This window comes from Schistocerca piceifrons, chromosome 1 (genome assembly GCF_021461385.2).
Source record: "Schistocerca piceifrons isolate TAMUIC-IGC-003096 chromosome 1, iqSchPice1.1, whole genome shotgun sequence".
Taxonomy (NCBI): Eukaryota; Metazoa; Arthropoda; class Insecta; order Orthoptera; family Acrididae; genus Schistocerca; species Schistocerca piceifrons.
The window spans coordinates 960,640,045-960,661,376 of NC_060138.1; the positions used below are offsets into that span (position 1 = coordinate 960,640,045).

The following is a 21,332-nucleotide window of genomic DNA, read 5'->3' on the forward strand; positions in this document are numbered from 1 at the left end:
AGTGTATGCTTCAGATTGAAAATTATATTTCAAAATTATCAACACTATTCACTGTGCTGGTATAGAGCTGGGAACTGAAGCATTTAGGGCCAACTTTGCTTCCAGACTCTGTGGTGAGGTTTGCAACCCAACAGTTGACTTTGAGTGATGTCTCGTTATGGACTGTCAAGCACATCCATAAATTGCCTTTTATTATTATTATTATTATTATTATTATTATTGCTCAAATAAATGAGAACCCTTAATCCTCTTAACCCCAGTATTACTGCATCTCCTTTCTCCAACAGCTCCTTACTCATTATTTCTCTCTAGCTGTCTCATGAGAAATACTGAAGCTGCCGAAACTACCCATTGGCATTGTTGCATGACGTAATCAGAATTGTGGACATAAACCACTTTTCAAAAGCCAATGTGTCTAAAATGTGCATAATAACAAGAATATATTTATTCTCAGATCCCAAACACTCTAGCAGTACTCAAGAATAGGTCGCACGTGTCCTATATATGGTCTACCATACATCTGAAACACACTTTTCTAAAATTCTCCCTATAAAGTGAAGTCGACCCTTTGCCTTCCATATCACAATTCTTATATGCTCATTCCATTTAATATTGCTTTGCAATCTTAAGCTCAGATATAAAGAGTTGACTGTGTTAAGCAGGACACTATTAGTACTGTATCCAAACATTACAGGTTTGTTCTTCCTATCCATCCACATTAACCCCCATGTGGGCCCAGGGGTTACAATAGGCCCGAGGTATTCTAGCCTGTCATAAGAGGCCTGTCAAAGAGCAAGCCAATTTGGGAAGAGCACCTTACATGGTGCATCGTGTCCATTGTGCATTGAGATCTTAAGCCCACTTTCTTGTCGTGGCATTGCAGTCCCGCTCATCCTCCATCTCTTACGGGAGGACACCTTCCTGGGTGTGTTTTCCTTCACCACTTTGCAGTGTCACTTTCTGCACCGATGATGACCACGGAATTCTGTGCACCTCATGTCCAGCATGACAGCCAGTCCATTGTGGTGGAGCCGCCATGTACCCTGTTGGTTGTAGCCCCCTGACTACACATGGATCACTGTGCTGATGTTTGTGCCATTAACTCCCCACGTATGCCAAGGAGTAGATGTCCATCACCCTGGGGCATCGGGACGCTTGGCAATGGCCATCCTGCCAGGTGGCCTTTGCTGCAGTTGGGTGGTACCCTTGGGGAGGGCCTCTGGTCGGAGTAGGTGGCATCAGGGTGGATGGCGCACGATGAAGTGTACCACTTCATCACTTGCTGGTGATCAACCGCCAGCAGTCTCTAAACATTCCATGTCTTAGTACAATGCAAGGAAGTATGATCCTAAATCGTTCCCCTCCCTGGTCACACCATGGGAGGAATGCTAGGCCGTGGATGGCTGTGAACCTTATTCGCAGTGAACCTTATTCGCCCTGGTACCTCGTATGTGCAAGAGCTGATGGGGACTCGTTTGTCTCGATGAAGCCTCAGTTTTTTTGTTGTAGAGCATTTAGAGGACAAGTTGGAGGAGGTGGAGGGGTTGTCCAAAATGCGGTTAGGGTCAGCATCCTCTGCCCAGTCATGGGCACTACTTGCTTGTGACAAGCTGGGGGATGTTTCCGTTACCATCACGCCTCGTAACAGCTTAAATATGGTCCAGGGTATTATATTCCGCAGGGACCTTCTTTTGCAGTCTGACAACGAGCTGCATTCCAACTTAGAGCAATGAGGAGTTCATTTTGTCCAGCGTGTCCGTCAGAGTCTGAGGGATAATCAGGTTGCCACCTGTGCCTTCATTTTGGCCTTCGAGGGTGACACATTACGAGAGAAGATCAAGGTGGTGATCTATCACTGTGATTTCAAACCATATATCCCTCCCCCAGTGTGGTGCATTAAGTGCTGAAGTTCAGCCATATGTTGCCAGACCCTCAGACACAATGGATATAGTCTGTTCAGGAAATAAGTTGGTGGCAGCAGGTGACCCTGAGGCACAGACTGCCTCACTGAGTGTTTCATGCCTTCCCAGTCTCACAATCACGTCATCCTTCAGTGGAATTGCAGCATTTTTTTCCACCACCTGGCTGAGCTACAGCAACTGTTCAGCTTTACACCTGCTTTCTGCATTGCCCTCCAGGAAACCTAGTTCCCGGCAATACAACTCCCTGCCCTTCACGTCTACAGGGGATATTACAAGAACCGTAGTGAATATAATAGTGTCAGGTGGAGTTTGCGTTTATGTCCTGAACTCGGTATGTAGTGAACCTGTGCCCCTTCAAACTCCTCTTGAAGCTGCGCCTGTAAGGATACAGGCAATGCAGGACATAACTGTCTGCAACGTATATCTCCCTCCAGATGGTGCAGTACCCCTGAATGTACTGGCTGTGCTGATTGATCAACTCCCTAAAACTTTCCTACTTTTGGGATATTTTGATACCCATAACCCTTACTGTCCCAACTCGACCTCTGCCTCTTAAATACTGGGGCTGCCACACATTTCAGTGTCGCTTATGGTAGTTACTCAGCCATTCATTTATCAATTTGCAGCCTAGATCTTCTCCCATCTACCCACTGGAGAGGACATAACGACCCATATGGTAGTGACCACTTCCTCATCTTCCTGTCACTCCCTTGGCACATGCCCACTGATGCCTACCCAGATGGGCTTTAAACAAGGCAGACTGTGTAGCCTTCACCTCTGTTGTCACCATTGAGTCTTCCCCACATGGTGCCATTGATGTTGTGATTGAGCAGGTTACTACAACAATCTCCTCTGCAGCAGAAAGGTGATCCCTCATTCTCTAGGGTGCAACCGGTGAAAGACAGTCCTTTGGTGGTTGCTGGAAGTCACTGAGGCAATTAAAGAGTGGCGGTGAGCTCTACAGCGACTTAAGCAGCACCCTTCCTTAGAGCACCTAGAAGCCTTTAAGTGGCTCCATGCCTGTGTTCGCCTGCTTATAAAATGATGGAAACAGGAGTGTTGGGAGAGGTACGTGTTGACCATTGGGTGCCATACGTCACCTTCCCAAGTCTGGACTAACATCATATGTCTTTTTGGGTACCAAACTGCAACAGGTGTCCCTGGCATTAACATCAATGGCATGCTCTCTACCGACGCAGTTACGATCGCCAAGCACTTCGCTGAGCACTATGCTCAAGCCTCTGCATCAGAGAACTACCCCCCAGCCTTTCGTACCCTCAAATGGCGGATGGAAAGGAAAGTCCTCTCATTCACTGCACACCACAGTGAACCCTATAATGGCCCCCTTTACAGAGTGCAAGCTCCTCAGCACCCGTGCACATTGCCCTGATGCAGCTCTTGGGCCAGATCGGATCCACAGTCAGATGATTAAACATTTCTCATCTGACTACAAGAGATATCTCATCATCTTCAACCGGATCTGGTGCGATGGCGTCTTTCCATCGCAATGGTGGGAGAGCACCATCATTGTGGTGCTAAAACCCGGTAAAAATCCACTTGATGTGGATAGCTATCAGCCCATCAGCCTCACCAACGTTCTCTGTAAGCTGCTGTAACATATGGTATGTTGGCGGTTGGGTTGGGTCCTGGAGTCACTTGGCCTACTGGCTCCATGTTGAAATATTACTGTATCTCATTGCTACCTATCAGAACCCCTCGGAGAGCGTTAAAGATAAACACAAGTCCTAATTGTCCAATTGTAAAGTGACCTGTTTCCAAATTACATACAAAAATAACCACTATATAATATAATTCGAAAACGATACTTTGCTGAAACCATATGTGTAAAAGCCACCGTGTGTATTTTGAATGTGCCAAAAGCATTTAACATTGTTCTTATGTGAGAAACACAATATAAATGTGAAATTAATACTGTAACTAATCGAAAGAAATAGAGCACATGGTCAGGATGTACCAGTAAACCTATCATTATAAAATTACTACAGCAAATTAAATAGAACATATAAATAAAGCACGTTAATTGAATCTCCGATATATGTTAGCACTAAAATTCAGGCACTAGTTGATTTGTTATAAACAAATTTAGAAATGTAATTGTTACCTGTAACATAATTAGTCAGAAAATTATTATTATTTTCGAAACTTCCTGGCAGATTAAAACTGTGTGCCCGACCGAGACTCGAACTTGGGACCTTTGCCTTTCGCGGGCAAGTGCTCTACCAACTGAGCTACCGAAGCACGACTCACACCCGGTACTCACAGCTTTACTTCTGCCAGTACCTCGTCTCCTACCTTCCAGTTGGTAGAGCACTTGCCCGCGAAAGGCAAACGTCCCGAGTTCGAGTCTCGGTCGGGCTCACAGTTTTAATCTGCCAGGAAGTTTCATATCAGCGTACACTCCACTGCAGAGTGAAAATCTCATTATGGAAACAACCCCCAGGCTGTGGCTAAGCCATGTCTCCGCAATATCCTTTCTTTCAGTAGTGCTAGTTCTGCAAGGTTCGCAGGAGAGCTTCTGTAAAGTTTGGAAGGTAGGAGACGAGGTACTGGCAGAAGTAAAGCTGTGAGTACCGGGCGTGAGTCGTGCTTCGGTAGCTCAGTTGGTAGAGCACTTGCCCGCGAAAGGCAAAGATCCCGAGTTCGAGTCTCGGTCGGGCACACAGTTTTAATCTGCCAGGAAGTTTCATATCAGCGCACACTCCGCTGCAGAGTGAAAATCTCATTCTGGATTATTATTTTCGATTATTCCCATTTAAGAGAGCGTTTGAACTTGAATTCCTTTATGATGATTGTTTATGTTTTTTCTGAGCCCAAATTTTCTTCATGTGTTCACTGTGTTGTTTCTTTCGCTCCGCTGTCCATTTGCATCCTGGTCTCTTCTGTGTTGTTTTTTGATGATGTTCCTGAGTTCAGTTCTATTTTCTGCGTTGTTTACTGTTATTTGTGCTTGTCTGAGGTCCTCTTCAACTTCTTTTATCCATTTTGTTTTTCCCCTGCCTGAGTTGATGACTTTAAGAATTCGCTTTGAAATTCTGTTTTCATTCATCCTGTGGATATGTCCGTAGAACTGCATTCTTCTTTTCCTTATTGTATCTGTAATCTTGTCTGTGTATTTGTATAATTCTTATGTTGGTCTCTTCACCCAGATTCCTTGCTCTTGTATTGGGCCAAAAACTTTCCTGAGAATTTTCCTTTCTTGTTTCTCTATTTCCTTGATTTTAGTTTGCCCACCTATTTGTGTTGTTTCAGATGTATACAGTGCCTCCGGAAGTACGACAGTGTTGTAGTGCCTCAATTTTGCGTTAATGGATTTGGACTTTTTGTTATAATAGTTCCACGTGAGTTTATATGCTTTCTGTAGTTTTTTTATTCTTTCCCCATTGGCCTTTAGGTTGATCCCTGATGGCTGGATGATTTCTCCCAGGTACTTAAAATGTGGTACTTGTACGATTTTCCCATGGGTTGTCACAATAGGCAATTTGTCTTGTGGCACTCTTTCTATGTACTGGGTTTTCTCATATGAGATTTGCAGGCCAGTTCTTTGTGCAATTTCGTGTAACTTCTCTATGGTGTTAGTGGCTTCTTTTCTATTATTTGTGAGGATTGCAAGGTCATCCGCAAAAGCTAAACACATCAAATTGAATCTATTATTATTTCTAATGCCAATTTGGATTCCTTTGACTTCTTTTTCCCATGTCCTGATAATTTTTTCAAGAATGATATTAAAGAGTAATGGTGAAAGTCCATCACCCTGTCGCACTCCAGTTTGGATTTCAAATGGTTCCGAGATATCCCCCATAAATTTAACCTTGGAGACTGTGTCAGTTAATGTTTCCCGAATGATTGCTCTTGTCTTTTCTGTCAATGCTGAATTCTTCCAACGTCTTGCAGAGCGCTACTCTGTCTATTGAGTCGTAGGCCTTTTTAAAATCTACAAAAGTAACCACTGTGTTTCGGGTGTTTCTCATCTGGAGAATCATTTTCAGATTCCATATCTGCTCTATGCATGATCATCCCTTGCGAAAACCAGCCTGGTATTCTCCTATTTGTGGGTCAGCTTGTTCTTCTAATCTATTCATGAGAACTTTTGATAGGATTTTATATGTGACCGGTACGAGTGAGATACCCCTGTAATTATTTGGTTCAGTTTTGTCCCCTTTTTTGTGGAGTGGATGGATGAGTGCGCATTTCCATTCAGAAGGGATCTGTTCTGTTTCCCAAATGTTTAATATGATTTTGTGAATTTTTCCTATTAATCTTTCATCATTTAGTTTCCATAGTTCTGCAATAATTCCAGCTTCTCCTGGGACTCTATTGTTTTTCAGTGTCTTGATAATTTCTACTATTTCATTGATGGTTGGCGATTTAGCGTCAGGATTTGGTGTAGACGTCTCGTAGTGAATATCCTCTGTAGGTCTTTCGCATTTGAGAAGTTTGTTGAAATAGTCTGCGAGGATTTGGCAGTTATTCTTCGTGTCAGTTTCTAGTGAACCATCCGGTTTCTTGAAGCAAAGATTGGGTGGCTGGTATCCTGCAATATGTTCTTTAAACGTCTTATAAAAATTCCTGTTGTTCTTCTTAAAGTCTTGTTCTATCTCATCTAGTCGCCGTTTGTCATAATTTCTTTTTTCCCTCCGAATAGTTTTCGATGTTTGTTTTCTGATTACTGGAAATTGTTGCCATTTTTCTGACGTTTTGTGACTATTGAAGTTTTTCCAGGCATTGGTCCTTTCTTCTATTGCTTGGTCACATATTATATTCCACCACCTGTGTTTTCTCCTTCTCGGGGGTTGACCCAATTTCATCGTGGATTTGAGGACGTCCACAAGTTCTGTCCAGTTTGTGGTGTTTGTCTAACTAATTTCCTGTAAGATGTTTTCCTTGTTGAGTTTTATGTATTCGGGATCTGGTCTCAGGACTTTGTTTAGTTTTGGCTTTTTTCTATTGGGTTGTAATCTGGTCTTTATCTATAGAAGATGGTGGTCTGAGTAAAAAAATCCTCTTCTCGTTTTCACATTCAGAATTTCTGCTGTGTTACTCTTGGAGATGGCCACATGGTCTATCTGGAATCCACCCAACATTGTGTTGAGCGACTTCCAAGTATACAGTTTCTTGTTGGGTTTTTTGAATTGTGTTGACATAATTACGAGGCCGAAATTTTCGCAAAAGCTTATCAATCTTTCCCCGTTCTTGTTAGTTCTCTTGTGAGCTGTATGGATTCCGGTGATTTTCCTGTATTGTTTCTCTTTACCTAATTGTACGTTAAAGTCGCCTAACAGGATTATTACATGGTGTTTGGCAATTTTGTTTGTCGTCTCTTCAAGGTCATTCCAGAAGTCATCCACTTTCTGGCGGTTCTTCTTGTTATAGTTATTTTTTAGTGTGTGTGCGTTGATCATGGTATATGCTTTGTTGGCCGATTTGACGGAGAACGTTGATATACGTTCTGAGGCAGACTGGAAGTCAATGACAGAGTCGCTGATAGATTTGTGGACTGCAAATGCTGTGCCAAACTGTTTGAGTCCTTTCTCATTAGTTTTAACTGCTGGTTTTCCTTTGTAGATCCTGTTGTTGTCTGTATCAAAATGGTTTTCGTCCGTAAATCGTGTTTCCTGGATTGCAAGGATTTTGATCCGGAATTTTTGCAGCATGTCTGTAAGTTGTTTGATCTTGCCCAGCTTCAAAAGAGTATTAGTATTAAGTGTACCGATGAAGTGTCTTTGTTTTGTGTGTAATAATTTGGACTTCGTCTGGTTCTCAACCTTAGGCGTAACATGATGCTCCTGGTCCCCCGGAATCCGATGACCAGGTAAAGCCAGCCTTGCGACTGGTGCCCGGGGTAGTGGATTCATTCCTTGTGTTATCATCATGTTTGGTTTTCAAGTTGAAAACTAACTTGGTGGTGGTCCTTCCGAGGAAAGACCACGAGGAATACGACTTGATTGTTGAGATCAAGAAGGTTGCTGCAGCCGCACCATCTAGGCGAACAGACGCTGACTCCTAACCGCTGGATACCAGGCAGACGTTAGTGGATTTCGGTTGATAGTTTTGGTCCACCCCAAGTATTTTATTTCCCCGGTACCCTTCATATCTGGAGAGCATTCCCCTAAATACCACCTGGGGAGGCGCCCGATGGGAGACTATCAACTCCACAAGCAAATTAAATAGAACATATAAATAAAGCACGTTAATTGAATCTTCGATATACGTTAGCACTAAAATTCAGGCACTAGTTGATTTGTTATAAACAAATTTAGAAATGTAATTGTTACCTGTAACATAATTAGTCAGAAAATGTTATATTAACTCGTAACTAAGTTGAAAATAGGTTCACCTTGTTCAGCACTGAGATTGCAATTTTTTAGCAATGTGTAGCTCATATTTGGTTAACTTTTAATTGTGATTTTACATAAAATTGTAATTTTCATTTTAGGTAATTGGTAACAAAAGTATAAATAGAGTTCACGCAGGTGCCTTAGGGCACTCGTTTTTTGGCTAGGGTTGCGAGCAAATGTATTGTAGGCTCACTCGTTTGTTGATTGTTGTGAACTCTGTGTCGTTTGATGTCAACTTTGGATACATGTGATGTAACTGGTACAGTTCACCAGGCTTGGACACCAGAGTCCTGGAAATATATTGGTATTAAAACTGCACTGTACTTTGGAATTTATTTGGAAGTCTTCCGCAATCCTTTTCATAGGCTGCACAGCGACGAGACATGAATCCAGGAATTTTACAAAACCCCGAGAACTAAACAACTCTCAATGTTGGTAGAATTGACGTGAAAACAACAGCGCATCGACTGGGCATTTGCAACGCGGAGGTGCGAAAATATAAACATATCAATCAATGTCAGGGCAGCTTCAGCCAGGATCGCTCTACCACTGATAATCTTGTGTCCCTTGAGTCTGCCATCCAAACAGCCTTTTCCAGACACCAACACCTGGTTGCCGTCTTTTTTGACTTACATAAAGCATACGACACGACCTGGCGTCATCGTATCCTTGCCACATTGTATGAATGGTGTCTCTGTGGCCAGCTCCTGATTTTTATCCAAAACTTCCTGTCACTCCGTACTTTCCATGTCCAAGTTCGTGCCTGCCATAGTTCCCCCCGTATTCAGGAGAATGGCATTCCGTAGGACTCTGTACTGTATCTCTATTTTCAGTGGCCATTAACGGCCTAGCAGCAGCTGTAGGGCCGTCGGTCTCCCCTTCTCTGTATGCAGATGACTTCTGCATTTTGTATTGCTCCTCCAGTACTGGGGTTGCTGAGAAGCACCTATAGGGAGCCATTCACAAACTGCAGTCATAAGCTCTAGTCCACGACTTTCAGTTTTCAGCTGCGAAGCCATGTGCCATGCACTTCTGTTGGTGTCATACTGTTCATCCGGAACCTGAACTTTGTCTTAATGATGATCCAGTCACTTTAGTGGTTACATATTGATTCTTAAAACTGGTTTTCGACACCTGATTGACTTGTCTACCTCACCTTCATCAGCTTAGCAGGAGTGCTGGCAGCATCTCAATGCTCTCCACTGCCTGAGCAACACCAACCGGGGTGCAGATTGCTCCACGCTGCTGCAGCTCTACAGAGCCCTTGTTCAATCCCGCCTTGACTATGGGATTCTGGTTTACTTGGTTTACTGTTCGGCAGCACCCTCAGTGTTGCGTTTACTCAACCCAGTGCACCACTGTGGTGTTCACCTAGCGATGGGAGCTTTTAGAATGAGTCCGGTGACCAATGTTCTGGTGGAGGCTGGGGTCCGTCCATTGCGGATCCTATGTGCTCAACTGCTCACCAGTTATGTTGCACACATTTGTAGTTCTCCTGAGCATCCGAATGACTGTCTCCTTTTCCCACCCATGGTAGTTGATCTCCTGCATTGGCAGTCCAGGTCAGGGCTCACGATTGCATTTCGTGTGTGATCCCTTCTCTCCGAACTGGAGTCCTTCCCTTAACCACCTCTACTTGAGGTCCATTCACGTACACCTACATGGTGTACCCCTCGGCCAAAGCTTCATCTAGACGTTTTGCATGGCCCTAAGGACTCCATTAACTGCGCCACTCTCCGTTGCCACTTCCTCTCAATTCTTGACATGTTCTGGGGCTCTGAAATTGTTTACACCAATGGCTCGATGGCTGATGGTGATGTACTGAACAGCATTTCTTGTATGCTGGCTGCAGTGTATTCACTGCAGAGCTCGTGGCCATATCTCGTGCATTTCAGTACATCCGTTCCTGTTCTGGTGAGTTGTTTCTTCCCTGTTCTGACTCCCTGAGCAGCTTACAAGCTATCGACCAGTGCTACCCTCGCCATCCTTTGGTAGCGAACATCCAGGAGCCCATCTCTGCCCTGGAATGGTCCAGTCATTCAGTGGTTTTTGTGTGGACCCCAGGACATGTCGGAATCCCAGGCAACAAACTTGCCAACAGGCTGGCCAAACAGGCTATGCGGAAACCGCTCCTGGAGATGTGCATCTCTGAACCTGATCTGCGTTCTGTCTTACACCACAAGGTTTTTCAGCTTTGGGAGACGGAGTGGCATAACAGTATGCACAACAAACTGCGTGTCATTAAGGAGACTGCGAATGTGTGAAAGACTTCCCTGTAGGCTCCTCACAAGGAATCAACTGTACTTTGTCGCCTCCGCATTGGCCATACGTGGCTCACACATGGTTACCTCCTCTGTCACGAGGACCCACCTCAGTGTTGCTGTAGCTCCGAAAATTACAGTCGTCCACTTTTTGCTGGACTGCCCACTTTTAGCCACTCTGCTGTGGACTTTTAACTTTCCCAGCACCCTACCTTCAGTGTTGGGTGACAATTCCTCAACATCAGCTTTAGTTTTACGTTTTATTCATGAGGGTGAGTTTTATCATTTGATCTGAGCTTTAGCACGTGTCCTTTGTCCTTCTGTGTCCTTCATCCTAGAACTTTTAGGGTGGAGGTTTTAATGTGTTGCAGAGTTGCTGGCTTCTCCTTTTTTATTCTCATGGTCAGCCAGCCATGGTAATCTGCTTCCTTGTTTTTAGTTTCTTCTCCCAGTTTCTTTTGTCACTCTGTGGTTTTCTTGTCCTGTTTTGCCCATTGTAGTGTTTGTTGTCGTTCTGTCATTCTTCCGGTTCTTCCTTACTACTGTTATTGTGCCATACATTGTCTTTCTTTTCTTCTTTCCCTTGGGTAATTGTTCTACTGGGAACAAGCAACCGATGACCTCGCAGTTTGGTCCCTCCCCCCTTTTAAACCAACCAACCTACCTACCTAGACTATGATTCCTCATTTGTATCTGCTTTATTTATATACTTTCCGTACCACATCATGTGCCGGCAACCCCAACAACCAACATTCAGTTTCAGCAGGCAGTAATCGTGATTTCTGGCTCATCACTGTATGTACATTATGTTAAGTAATTCCTGTTTGCATTTTCTGATAACTTACTGAGACAGTTGATATTGAGTGATGACTAAAATGTTTGAGTAAAAATGTAATAAAAACTGATCAACCATGGATTGTTGTGCTTACACACTAACCTCTCTTTCTGTCAGTCTAACTTCTTAAAGAATGTACCACAAATGATTAAAAATTCTGTTACAAGCAACGAAAGAACAAAGTATGTGTATTTAATGTGGTTTCTGTTATGATGTCTTGCAGCTTTTGAAAAAAGTAAATGTCATTCTTATCTAATATTTGCATTGTTTAAAGAGTAAAGATAGAATAAAAATGCTTCCCTCAGCATATGATGTGTTTGTTTTATGAGTTGTGGTTTTAAAAAATCAAAATATATAATTTAAAGTTACTTTTTAATAGGAAATTGAAACTAGATAAAGAAACAACACTGCTTAAATTACAGTATAATATGAGGTTTGAACCACTGAGCATTCAGCAAGAATTCCTGGTTATATGGTGATTACATTTTATATTTAAATGCTCAATCAGTGCCTTAATGCTTTTAATACATATTTTTCCTTCAAGCCACACTTCACATGAAAGATTACTGGTGGTAAAAATCTGGGTGTTGTCTGCTGAAACAAATACAGCTATATCATAATCATTTTCATAATTGTCATTGTCATCATCATCATCTTATCATATAGAGCTGCGTCTGTGCTCTGGTGTCGTATGACGCATCTTTACTCCTCTTCTTGACACCATATAAACTCTACATATAGTTTTATCAAACTATAACCAAAAGAGTGTTTGGGTGTGGTTGATTAACACTTTCCATATATTGTGTTACATTCTATTTTCCCAGATCCTGATACCCTTCTTTCTAACTCATGCAGTAGGTAAGCTGTTGCTGCCATTCCTTATCCTTACATGCAGTGTTTACCAACTTCATCCCTCATTGTTTTTAAGTACCTGCATGCTTTGATGTTGTTATTAAGCACTGAAGTTCTATTGTTCAATGCATTGCACTGTTAAGTGTTACCATATGGTCAGGTTCACCTTAGTTCTATTCATGTTGCTCAAATTGCTTATTATTTAATATGGTTGACAAGAGGGGGTAGACAGTTGATTCAGTAGATGGAACTTTACTGTCTGGCTGCAACACATATAAATTTAAATTCATGCTCTGTTTCTTCTGCATGTATGTAATAATAGTGCCTATACATTTGTGTGTGTGGTGAATCACATCTGCATTAAAAAATTTGTGTGTAACACAAAACACACTACCAATGCTATAACTGGCCTTGTTAGATCTGATGTCCTCCTGGCCAATGCCACAATTCAATGTACTCTAGAAATGAATGTGAAATATTCTTACAGAATAAAGTACTCTGAGCTATATGTAAGGAATTACGTTTGTTTATACAGCAGCTACTCTGTTCCCAGAAGGAAATTTTCACTCTGCAGCAGAATGCGCACTGATGTGACACTTCCTGGCAGATTAAAACCGTGTGCCAGACCGGGAGTTGAACTTGGGACCTTTACTTTTTATGGGTGAGTGCTCTACTGACTGAACTATCCAAGCACGACACATCCTCACAGCTTTACTTCCACCAGTACCTCATCTCCTATGTTCCAAACTTCACAGAAGTTCTCCTGCGAAACTTGCAAACTCGCACTCCTGGAAGGAAGGGTAGCTCAGCCAGTAGAGCACTTGACCACCAAATGCATAAATCTTGAGTGTTTGTCTTGGTCAGGCACACAGTTATAATCTGCCAGGAAGTTTTATATCAACACACACTCTGCTGCAAAGTGAAAATTTCGTTCTGGAAACATCCCTCAGGCTGTGGCTAAGCCATGTATCCGCAATATTCTTTCTTCTGGGAGTGCTAGTTTGCAAATTTCACTAGAGAGCTTCTGTGTAGTTTTGAAGGTAGAAGATGAGTAAAACTGCGAGGACATGTTGAGAGTCGTGCTTGGGCAGCTTAGCCAGTAGAGCATGTTCCCATGAAAAGGAAGTGTCCCAAGTTTGAGTTTTAGTCTGACACACTATTTTAATCTGCCAGGAAGGTTCAATTACTCTGCTGTTAAATTTGTGCCTATGATGTGCACCAGTTAATTCTGTAATTTATTTAGCACTAAAACTAATAATCATCTCTAGAAAAAATAGGTTTTCAGAATATTTTTTTATGCTTAGGATTTCATTGAATACAATGACACTTCAAGTTGAAAGCCCCACTGTCTACACCAGCCAGGGCGTGCCCATTTCTGTTACCGGTATAGCACAGGTGAGAACATGTTATATATTTCTATAATATGTTAAAAGTTAGAGACTCATTTCTCAGTGTGTTGGATTGAAGTAAAGGCCACACAATTACTGTTTGTGCAGCTTTGCTTGCTTGCATTTGAAAGCACTTTCATTGATCTGTTGTGGAAGTGCATAGTTATTTGATTGTACTTAAGTTATATAGAATGTAATGTTGCCTTGGATTTTATTTGGTGGAGCTTAAATTTGTGATCATCTTTATTTCAGTGTTGTATGAAAAGAGCTGTGAGTTTGCATATGCTTAAAGATAAGTCAAACAAGTACAGCAATGTAGTTATAGTGTGTTGTTGTTGTTGTTGTGGTCTTCAGTCCTGAGACTGGTTTGATGCAGCTCTTTATGCTACTCTATCCTGTGCAAGCTTTTTCATCTCCCAGTACCTACTGCAACCTACATCCTTCTGAATCTGCTTAGTGTATTCATCTCTTGGTCTCCCTCTACGATTTTTACCCTCCACGCTGCCCTCCAATACTAAATTGGTGATCCCTTGATGCCTCAGAACATGTCCTACCAACCAATCCCTTCTTCCGGTCAAGTTGTGCCACAAACTTCTCTTCTCCCCAATCCTATTCAATACTTCCTCATTAGTTATGTGATCTACCCATCTAATCTTCAGCATTCTTCTGTTGCACCACATTTCGAAAGCTTCTATTCTCTTCTTGTCCAAACTATTTATCGTCCATGTTTCACTTCCATACATGGCTACAATAGTGTAGTCTGTTAATATGGTCATTACTTCATAAATTTTTGAATTTGTCTCATTTTTCTTGTGAATTAGTTAGCAACAACGCTATGAATAGAGAATTCCAAAACAAAACTTTTAAACTGCAATTTCAATTTGTGTAAGATGTGCATTATTTGTACCATTGCATAATTAGACCAGTAGGAAGCACTATTTTGGATAACCATCTGTAGGAAATATTTACCTTATAGCAGCATGATTTTTTTCCCTTTTAGCAATCTTATTCTTCATTTTTCATTTAATGTGGTATATTTCAACCCCAGCAGTCCATTACTGAAAACCTTCTTTATAACTCAGATTTCATTTCAAAACTTCCATTTCTTGTAAGTTGTAAATTTTGTACTTTTTCCCAAGGAGTTTGAGAATACTGGCTTTTTTTAAAAAGTAAAACAGTACATTATGTAACAATATTATGAAATGTATAGATTGTTACTCACCGTAGAGAAGAGACATTGAGTGGCAGACAGCCACAATGAAAAAACTGCCATATTTAAGCTGTCAGGCAAAGGACCTTCTTCCAAAGTAGAAAACACACACACATTCACGCAAGCACAACTCACAAACACATGATCAAGAGTAGTAATTGTGTGTGTGTGTGTGTGTGTGTGTGTGTGTGTGTGTGTGTGTGTGTGTGTGTGAGAGAGAGAGAGAGAGAGAGAGAGAGAGAGAGAGAGAGAGAGAGAGATTATGTGAGTTATTTAGTTGCTTGTGAATGTGTGCATGTTTTCTACTTCAGAATAAGCCCTGCAATCTATTGTTTTCATAATATTGTAGTTATTTCTTCTGTTCTGGATGTTCCACCGTTTGATTTCTCATTAAATCTGTTCAGTAAAGTTAAACATTAAAATAATAAAGTATGTTGTAAAACCCAAATTTTAATATGCTCAAAGATGTAAAACGAAAGAAAGCATTTACTTTGCCAGTTTGCAAGGACAAGCCTTTAAATTAAAATGTGTCTGAATATGTAGCTTTTCTCTGCCAGGAAAGTAAATATATAAAATAGGAAAAGACGGTGTGTGATATAGAAGTGTTAGAGGGAAGGAAAAAAGTTGCTCCAAAATACTGCAGTGAACAATTCTTAATTGTTTATTTGTTTTTAATCTCTCTCCATATATTAAGCCTAGAAAGGTTTTCTCATCCATATTTCTCTCTATTCTTTGTATTTCCTATTACTCTCTTTATTAAAAGACATTCAACTATAGTTTTTAATATATGGGTCTAACTTTGCTTCATGTATGATGTTTCAGCAGTTGTTAAATAATTGCTCTTTATCACTATGTAATATTGTTAAAGTTAATTTTCAACTTTCATTTTTGATTGACCTGTATTTCGATTGTATTGATATTATTTTTCCATTCTATAAGAAGATGAGACTAGATTTTGAATACATTCATTTATAATAAAAGTAATTTTTTAATTAGTGAATATTAAACAAAATATTTGTGACAGTTTGCATATCCCCAGCTGACTGCTCATGTAAACTTAATTACCTTTTTATTTCTACTTGGTGTAAGAAACAGAGATTGTAAAATTATTGTGTATGCTACTGCCAAACTGTTATAATTATTAATAATAATTGTGAATTAAGTACCAGTATCTGTGATGTGTGAAGCAAAATATAAACAAGAGTGGAATATGAGCATTATCTCTTAAGGTATAGATGAAAGTCCATGTACCACAATATGTGAAACTGTGATAAGGATGATATCTAAATGTGCAAGAAGCAACTCAAAAGATATGTGTCATTTTGTCTCCTTAGAAGACAAATAATGTAGAAATTGGATGGCAAGGGAGTGTGAGGTTTCTTTTTCTGTCATTTCTGATCCTTCATTATTGTCAGAAGCAAAGCTCTATGAAAATACTTATCTGACACTGGCTTATGCAAATTAGACTTGCAAAGTTTGTTGATAAATGTGTGAAGAATCATATATTAATTGGCCTCCTAAGTGGTTTTTATATTCTTTCTAGTGTTGACAGATAATGGTCAGCCTCTTCTATAAAAGTCTCAAACTCTGTTTTGCTATTCTGCAACATTGTCTGATCATATTGAAAGCAGCATGGCTTGGATTCATGTGTTGAAGAATCCAAGTTTCATCTCATGTTAAGCAGTTTTGTTCCTTGCTTTGAAGCAACAGTAGACACATTGTGCAGATGACTTTTTCTGTTCTCTTGCTTTAAAAAGGTGATGGAAGGAACCTGAAGGAATAGAATAGAATAGAATCTTTATTGTCACATGACATGTTATCTACAATCATTTGATTGAAACACTGGTGACTCGTCACTGAATAATTCTGTGCCTACCTAAGTATACCTAAAACAAGATACATTAAAATAAAGCATATGGATGCTCCAAGAAGCACATTACAACATAAAAAGGTAATTAAATGTTAGATTTCTTCCTTTTTCTTAAAATTTCCACAGTGGTTTGAAATCATTCTTGTATTTTTCATGTTTGTTTCTGTAGTTTATAAATATGGACGTACTTCAGAGACCACAAACTTTCATAAAAGTAGTATATATGTTTACATCTAGATAGTTAGATACATAGTTCACACGATACATAGTTTATAAGTATGGACACATATAAAAAGAACATATAACTCCATTGAAAGGGAACATAAGCATACACATAGAACGTAATGTAGAGAAAACAGGAAAACAAAACAAATTCAATATTTCCTACTTGTCTTCCTCATTTATGAAATTATCCACACTGTAGTAGTATTTGCTTTTTAAATATTTTTCAATGTTTGCACCAGTGGATTCTAGCTTGCAGTCTTTCACCTTTGAATGGATTTTATTGCCAAGCTTCAAAGCCATGTAATATGGAGTATTTTCAAATAATGTTAATCCTTGGTAAGGTAAAATGTAATCTTGTTTGTGCCTTGTTTCATAAGCATGTGTAAATGAATTTCCCTCAAAAAGACATGGGTTTTTTAACTCAAAGAGAAGTGTTTCATCTATAAACATGGAAGGAATTGTCAGTAAGTCAAGCCTGATAAAGTCAGTTACTTTATTCAGAACCCTCATTGCATAAACAAAACTATTTAACTGTTTCGGTAAGCAACCCACATGATCAGTCCATGACCAGGCTTGCATGATTGTCTATTGTTTGGCCCATTCATAGCTCTGATAATTTTTTTCTGTAGCTTGAACACTCTGAGGAGACTTCCTTTTTCAACTACCCGAAAAATTATGCCATATCTGACAACTGATAGAAAATATGCATGATACACAATTTTCTTAACAGCTAAGTCAGTTACTTTATTCAGAACCTTCATTGCATAAACAAAACTATTTTAACTGTTTCAGTAAGCAACCCACATGATCAGTCCATGACAAGTTTTTGTTTATGGTCACTCACAGAAATTTGACAGATTTTGCAGTTATCAGTCCTCTGCCTTCATAACTTAACTGTGTTATGTATTCAACAGTTTGTTTGGTCTTGAAGTGTACAGTTTGGCTTTTTGTTAAGTTTAGTTTCATAGCATTATTATTTATCCAGTTTTCTAGTTCTTGATGAGTATGTTTTGTTTTCTGTGCTAATTCTTCAGTGTTCTTACAGCAGACTACTGCTGTTGAGTCATCTGCATACAGAATGGTATCTGAAGTTACCTTATGTGGTATGTCATTTATATAATATAGAAATAGTAGTGGGCCTAATATGGACATCTGGGGTACAACTGCTTGTATTTCCTTCCAACTAGAGCAAGCTTTCTCACCCTTGCGTTGTATTACTAACCTCTGTTTCCTATTTTTGAGATACGTCTTTGTTAGAATTTATGAAATACCTGTTGAATAATTCGCAATATTTCCCCATCTGCTTCTAATTTACGATGATGACTTCTTGTTTTTTCTGCACCTTTTTCATTTCTGATAAGCTTTTGATTTATTTCTGGCATCGTAATTACTGTTTGCCATTTGTTTTTCATATTTAACTACTCTGCCAAATATTCTTCTGTATTTGTTTACGTAGCTGACAAACTCTGCGTCATGATTGTTTTTTGCTTGCATGTGCAGTTTCCTGTTTCTAATACTAGAGATCCTGATGCCTTCAGTTATTCACAAGTTCTTTTTACAGTTTTTGTCACATGCTTTTGTGAAGGGGAAGCATTCATTGAAAACACTCATGAATTCTAATACAAAAGCATTGTAGTTTGTGTTTACTGGGTACCAGTTGCTGAAAGACCAGGATGCTTCATTTAGTCTTGAGACAAATGTATTCACATTATGTTGGCTGAAGTTCTTGACTCATTTCGCAGGAAGATCTTTCATTACTATTGCCATGTAAAATTTGTCATATTTTCTAGTTATAATTTTTCAGGCATTTCTTATTTGATGGATATATTTCTTTAATTATAACATTTGGGTGATGTTACATGTTAAACTCTGCTGTTCATTGTGTTTCCCTAAAAGGTTAAAATACAAGGCCAGAATGAAGAAATGCTACTTGCTGCATGTGAACAATTTCTTGGTAAGCCAGAACATGAAATTCAGCACATTGCATTGGTCACACTGGAAGGGCACCAGAGAGCTATTATGGGAAGTATGACTGTTGAGGTAAGTAACAATTTCAAGGTTTTTTTAATATATTTTTGTGTACTATTCAAGTTCAAGCATTGGACGGACAGAGCATCACAAATAGTGATTGCACAGTATAAGATCGCACTTGGGTATTTTGTCAGATCATCTCTCTGAAACTCCAGTGCTCCTTGACAGAATATCTGCTCACTTTTGTCAAATGATAAATTTGACTTTTATAAGAAGACCCAGCAATATGCAAATTGAATGTGCACGTAACAAGCAATACTCTTGAAACTCAGTTGAAATATTGTGGAGTTTGAAAAAAGAGTTTGAAAGCTATTGACAATAGCTGATTAGAAATATCTTAAAACCACTTGTGTTTTAAATAATTTGTTGTGGCTTCAGCACTGAGAATAGCTTTTCATTTTAACATTTATTAGATTTATTTCAGTTTTATTTTTGACTGCTAAATCAGTATTTTACTGTTATATATTGATTTTTACAACCAACTTTTCACACTGTAGCATGAACATGGCCTCTGGCCAATATGAAAGATATATACAGATTTGGTATGTAAATGCCACCTCTTTTTCCTCAGGAAATATACAAAGATAGGAAGAAGTTTAGCAAACAAGTTTTTGAAGTTGCTTCATCAGATCTTGTGAACATGGGAATAACTGTTGTATCATATACTCTGAAAGACATAAGAGATGAAGAGGTGAGTGCACTTAATTTATCCTCCATAACCTGTAAGTCTGTCTTGTTTAGTCATTCAATTAAGTTGTCCCCATAAATGGTCAATATCTAGATACATAGCCAAATTTTGTTACAGTGAACTTAATGCATGGTTTCTTGATAGCTGTAAGTGAATAGCATATGTGTTTGGAGAGCCTTAAATACTGACCTGATACAATTCAAGTTTAAGCACTATGAAGTAGTTTAGATACCTACCACTTTGTTTTGATTATAATTTGTTGGCTTTGTCTTATGCTTCAAGGGGGCAAAGGTATGTTAAATATCTCCTTGGTGAATTGTTCTCATAAATGGTGTACCATGGCATGAGTAGCAGCATTTACAAGGAGCTGATTAATGTCTCTATAAGCACATTTGTAGCGTTTGGGCAGTTTTTTAGATTATTTATTTCTTAAAATTCAGCATTTGTGAATAAGCATTGATGGACATTGTACTCTTGCCAATCTGCATTGTGTGTGTTTCAGTAGCATATCTTACATTTACATGTTTTAAAGTGGTTTGTGTAGATTGATAAAGCTCAATGAAATGTGGGCAATGAAAGATGTAACATTCTCTCAATGCATTACTGGCGGTGGATTACAGTTGCTACTCAAATTTGAAGTACAGTCTCCTTCGTCATGTCAGAAATGTAAATTCTGTATGTTGAGATGGCTGCATCAGGCTGCTTAGTACTAGTATCCTTGATTGCTGTGCTCATTGGCTTTTGCTGATGTAGCCAGTAGTATATGCATGCAGAGTGGGAACCAAGAACTGGAAAGGCATTACTCTTGTCCACAACATGATGATGAGCATTCAGAGTAAGGAACGAAAGTGACAGCCTTTTCGTCCCTAATTCCTTATACATTGAGTCTCAGTATCAATCTTACTAATATCTGGACCATGGGAACATGTATTTTGATTTTGTTTCTTATTTAGTGCTAGTTCATAAGATTCCTCCAGTACACTGCATGACATTTGATCAAGTGGGAGAAACTTGGATTTCTGGTGAGCTTAATGGTAATATTTCTCACGCTAGAAGTGTAAGGGACAATTTAGAAACTGCTCAAACAAATAGATCAAAATTGTAAGTTGTAATAAAGACAGTGTGTAAACAGGGAAAATACAGTAATTTTAGCATGCAAATAAGAGTTAGAAATGGAAGCTTCAATGAAAACACAACACATTTCTGAAATGTAAAGGAATAGAATAGGAAAAGATTGAAACCAGAACTTTAAGGCCAGCAAATGTATCTTGGACTGTGCAGGTATCCAATATTCATCTTAGTTTCCTATATAGTCACTCAGAAGTGTAAGCATTTCAGTTAGGTTTGGCCATGAATTGGCAAAGCATCTTTTCCTGGGTGACTTTAAGGACAGGCTTTGAATGTCTTCACATTTAAACTTACTTGCTTCTAGAGTTATATTAAGAGTATCTGAGAATTTACACTATCTAGGACTATATAGTGGCTGTGGTATGTAGTCTACTAATGGTAGTAGTCACACCCTGTACTTGGTTCATGAGCAATGTGTATATACACACAACTGCCTGTAAGGTTCTGTATGAGCATATTTTTCTAAATTTTATCATTCTGATTATTATGTTTGTGGAGTGTACCTATGACACACTCCATCTGACCAGGAAAACTCGTGAAGGATCATGCCATTCATTTCGAAACAT

The 21,332-nt window shown here is 39.5% G+C and overlaps 1 protein-coding gene across 2 annotated transcripts in view; it reads left to right on the forward strand.

Moving 5' to 3' along the window:
- The window catches only part of LOC124711827 (flotillin-1), a 142,766-nt gene that overhangs the window by 21,281 nt on the left and 100,153 nt on the right, over positions 1-21,332 (forward strand). Inside the window, exons 3-6 of one of the 2 annotated variants that reach the window (XM_047242419.1) lie at positions 13,531-13,621; positions 18,816-18,959; positions 19,522-19,641; positions 19,921-19,929. In XM_047242419.1, the coding sequence (XP_047098375.1) occupies positions 13,531-13,621; positions 18,816-18,959; positions 19,522-19,641; positions 19,921-19,929 (364 nt within the window). The remainder of the gene's footprint in view (positions 1-13,530; positions 13,622-18,815; positions 18,960-19,521; positions 19,642-19,920; positions 19,930-21,332) is intronic. The other variant, XM_047242908.1, reaches the window with a different exon arrangement.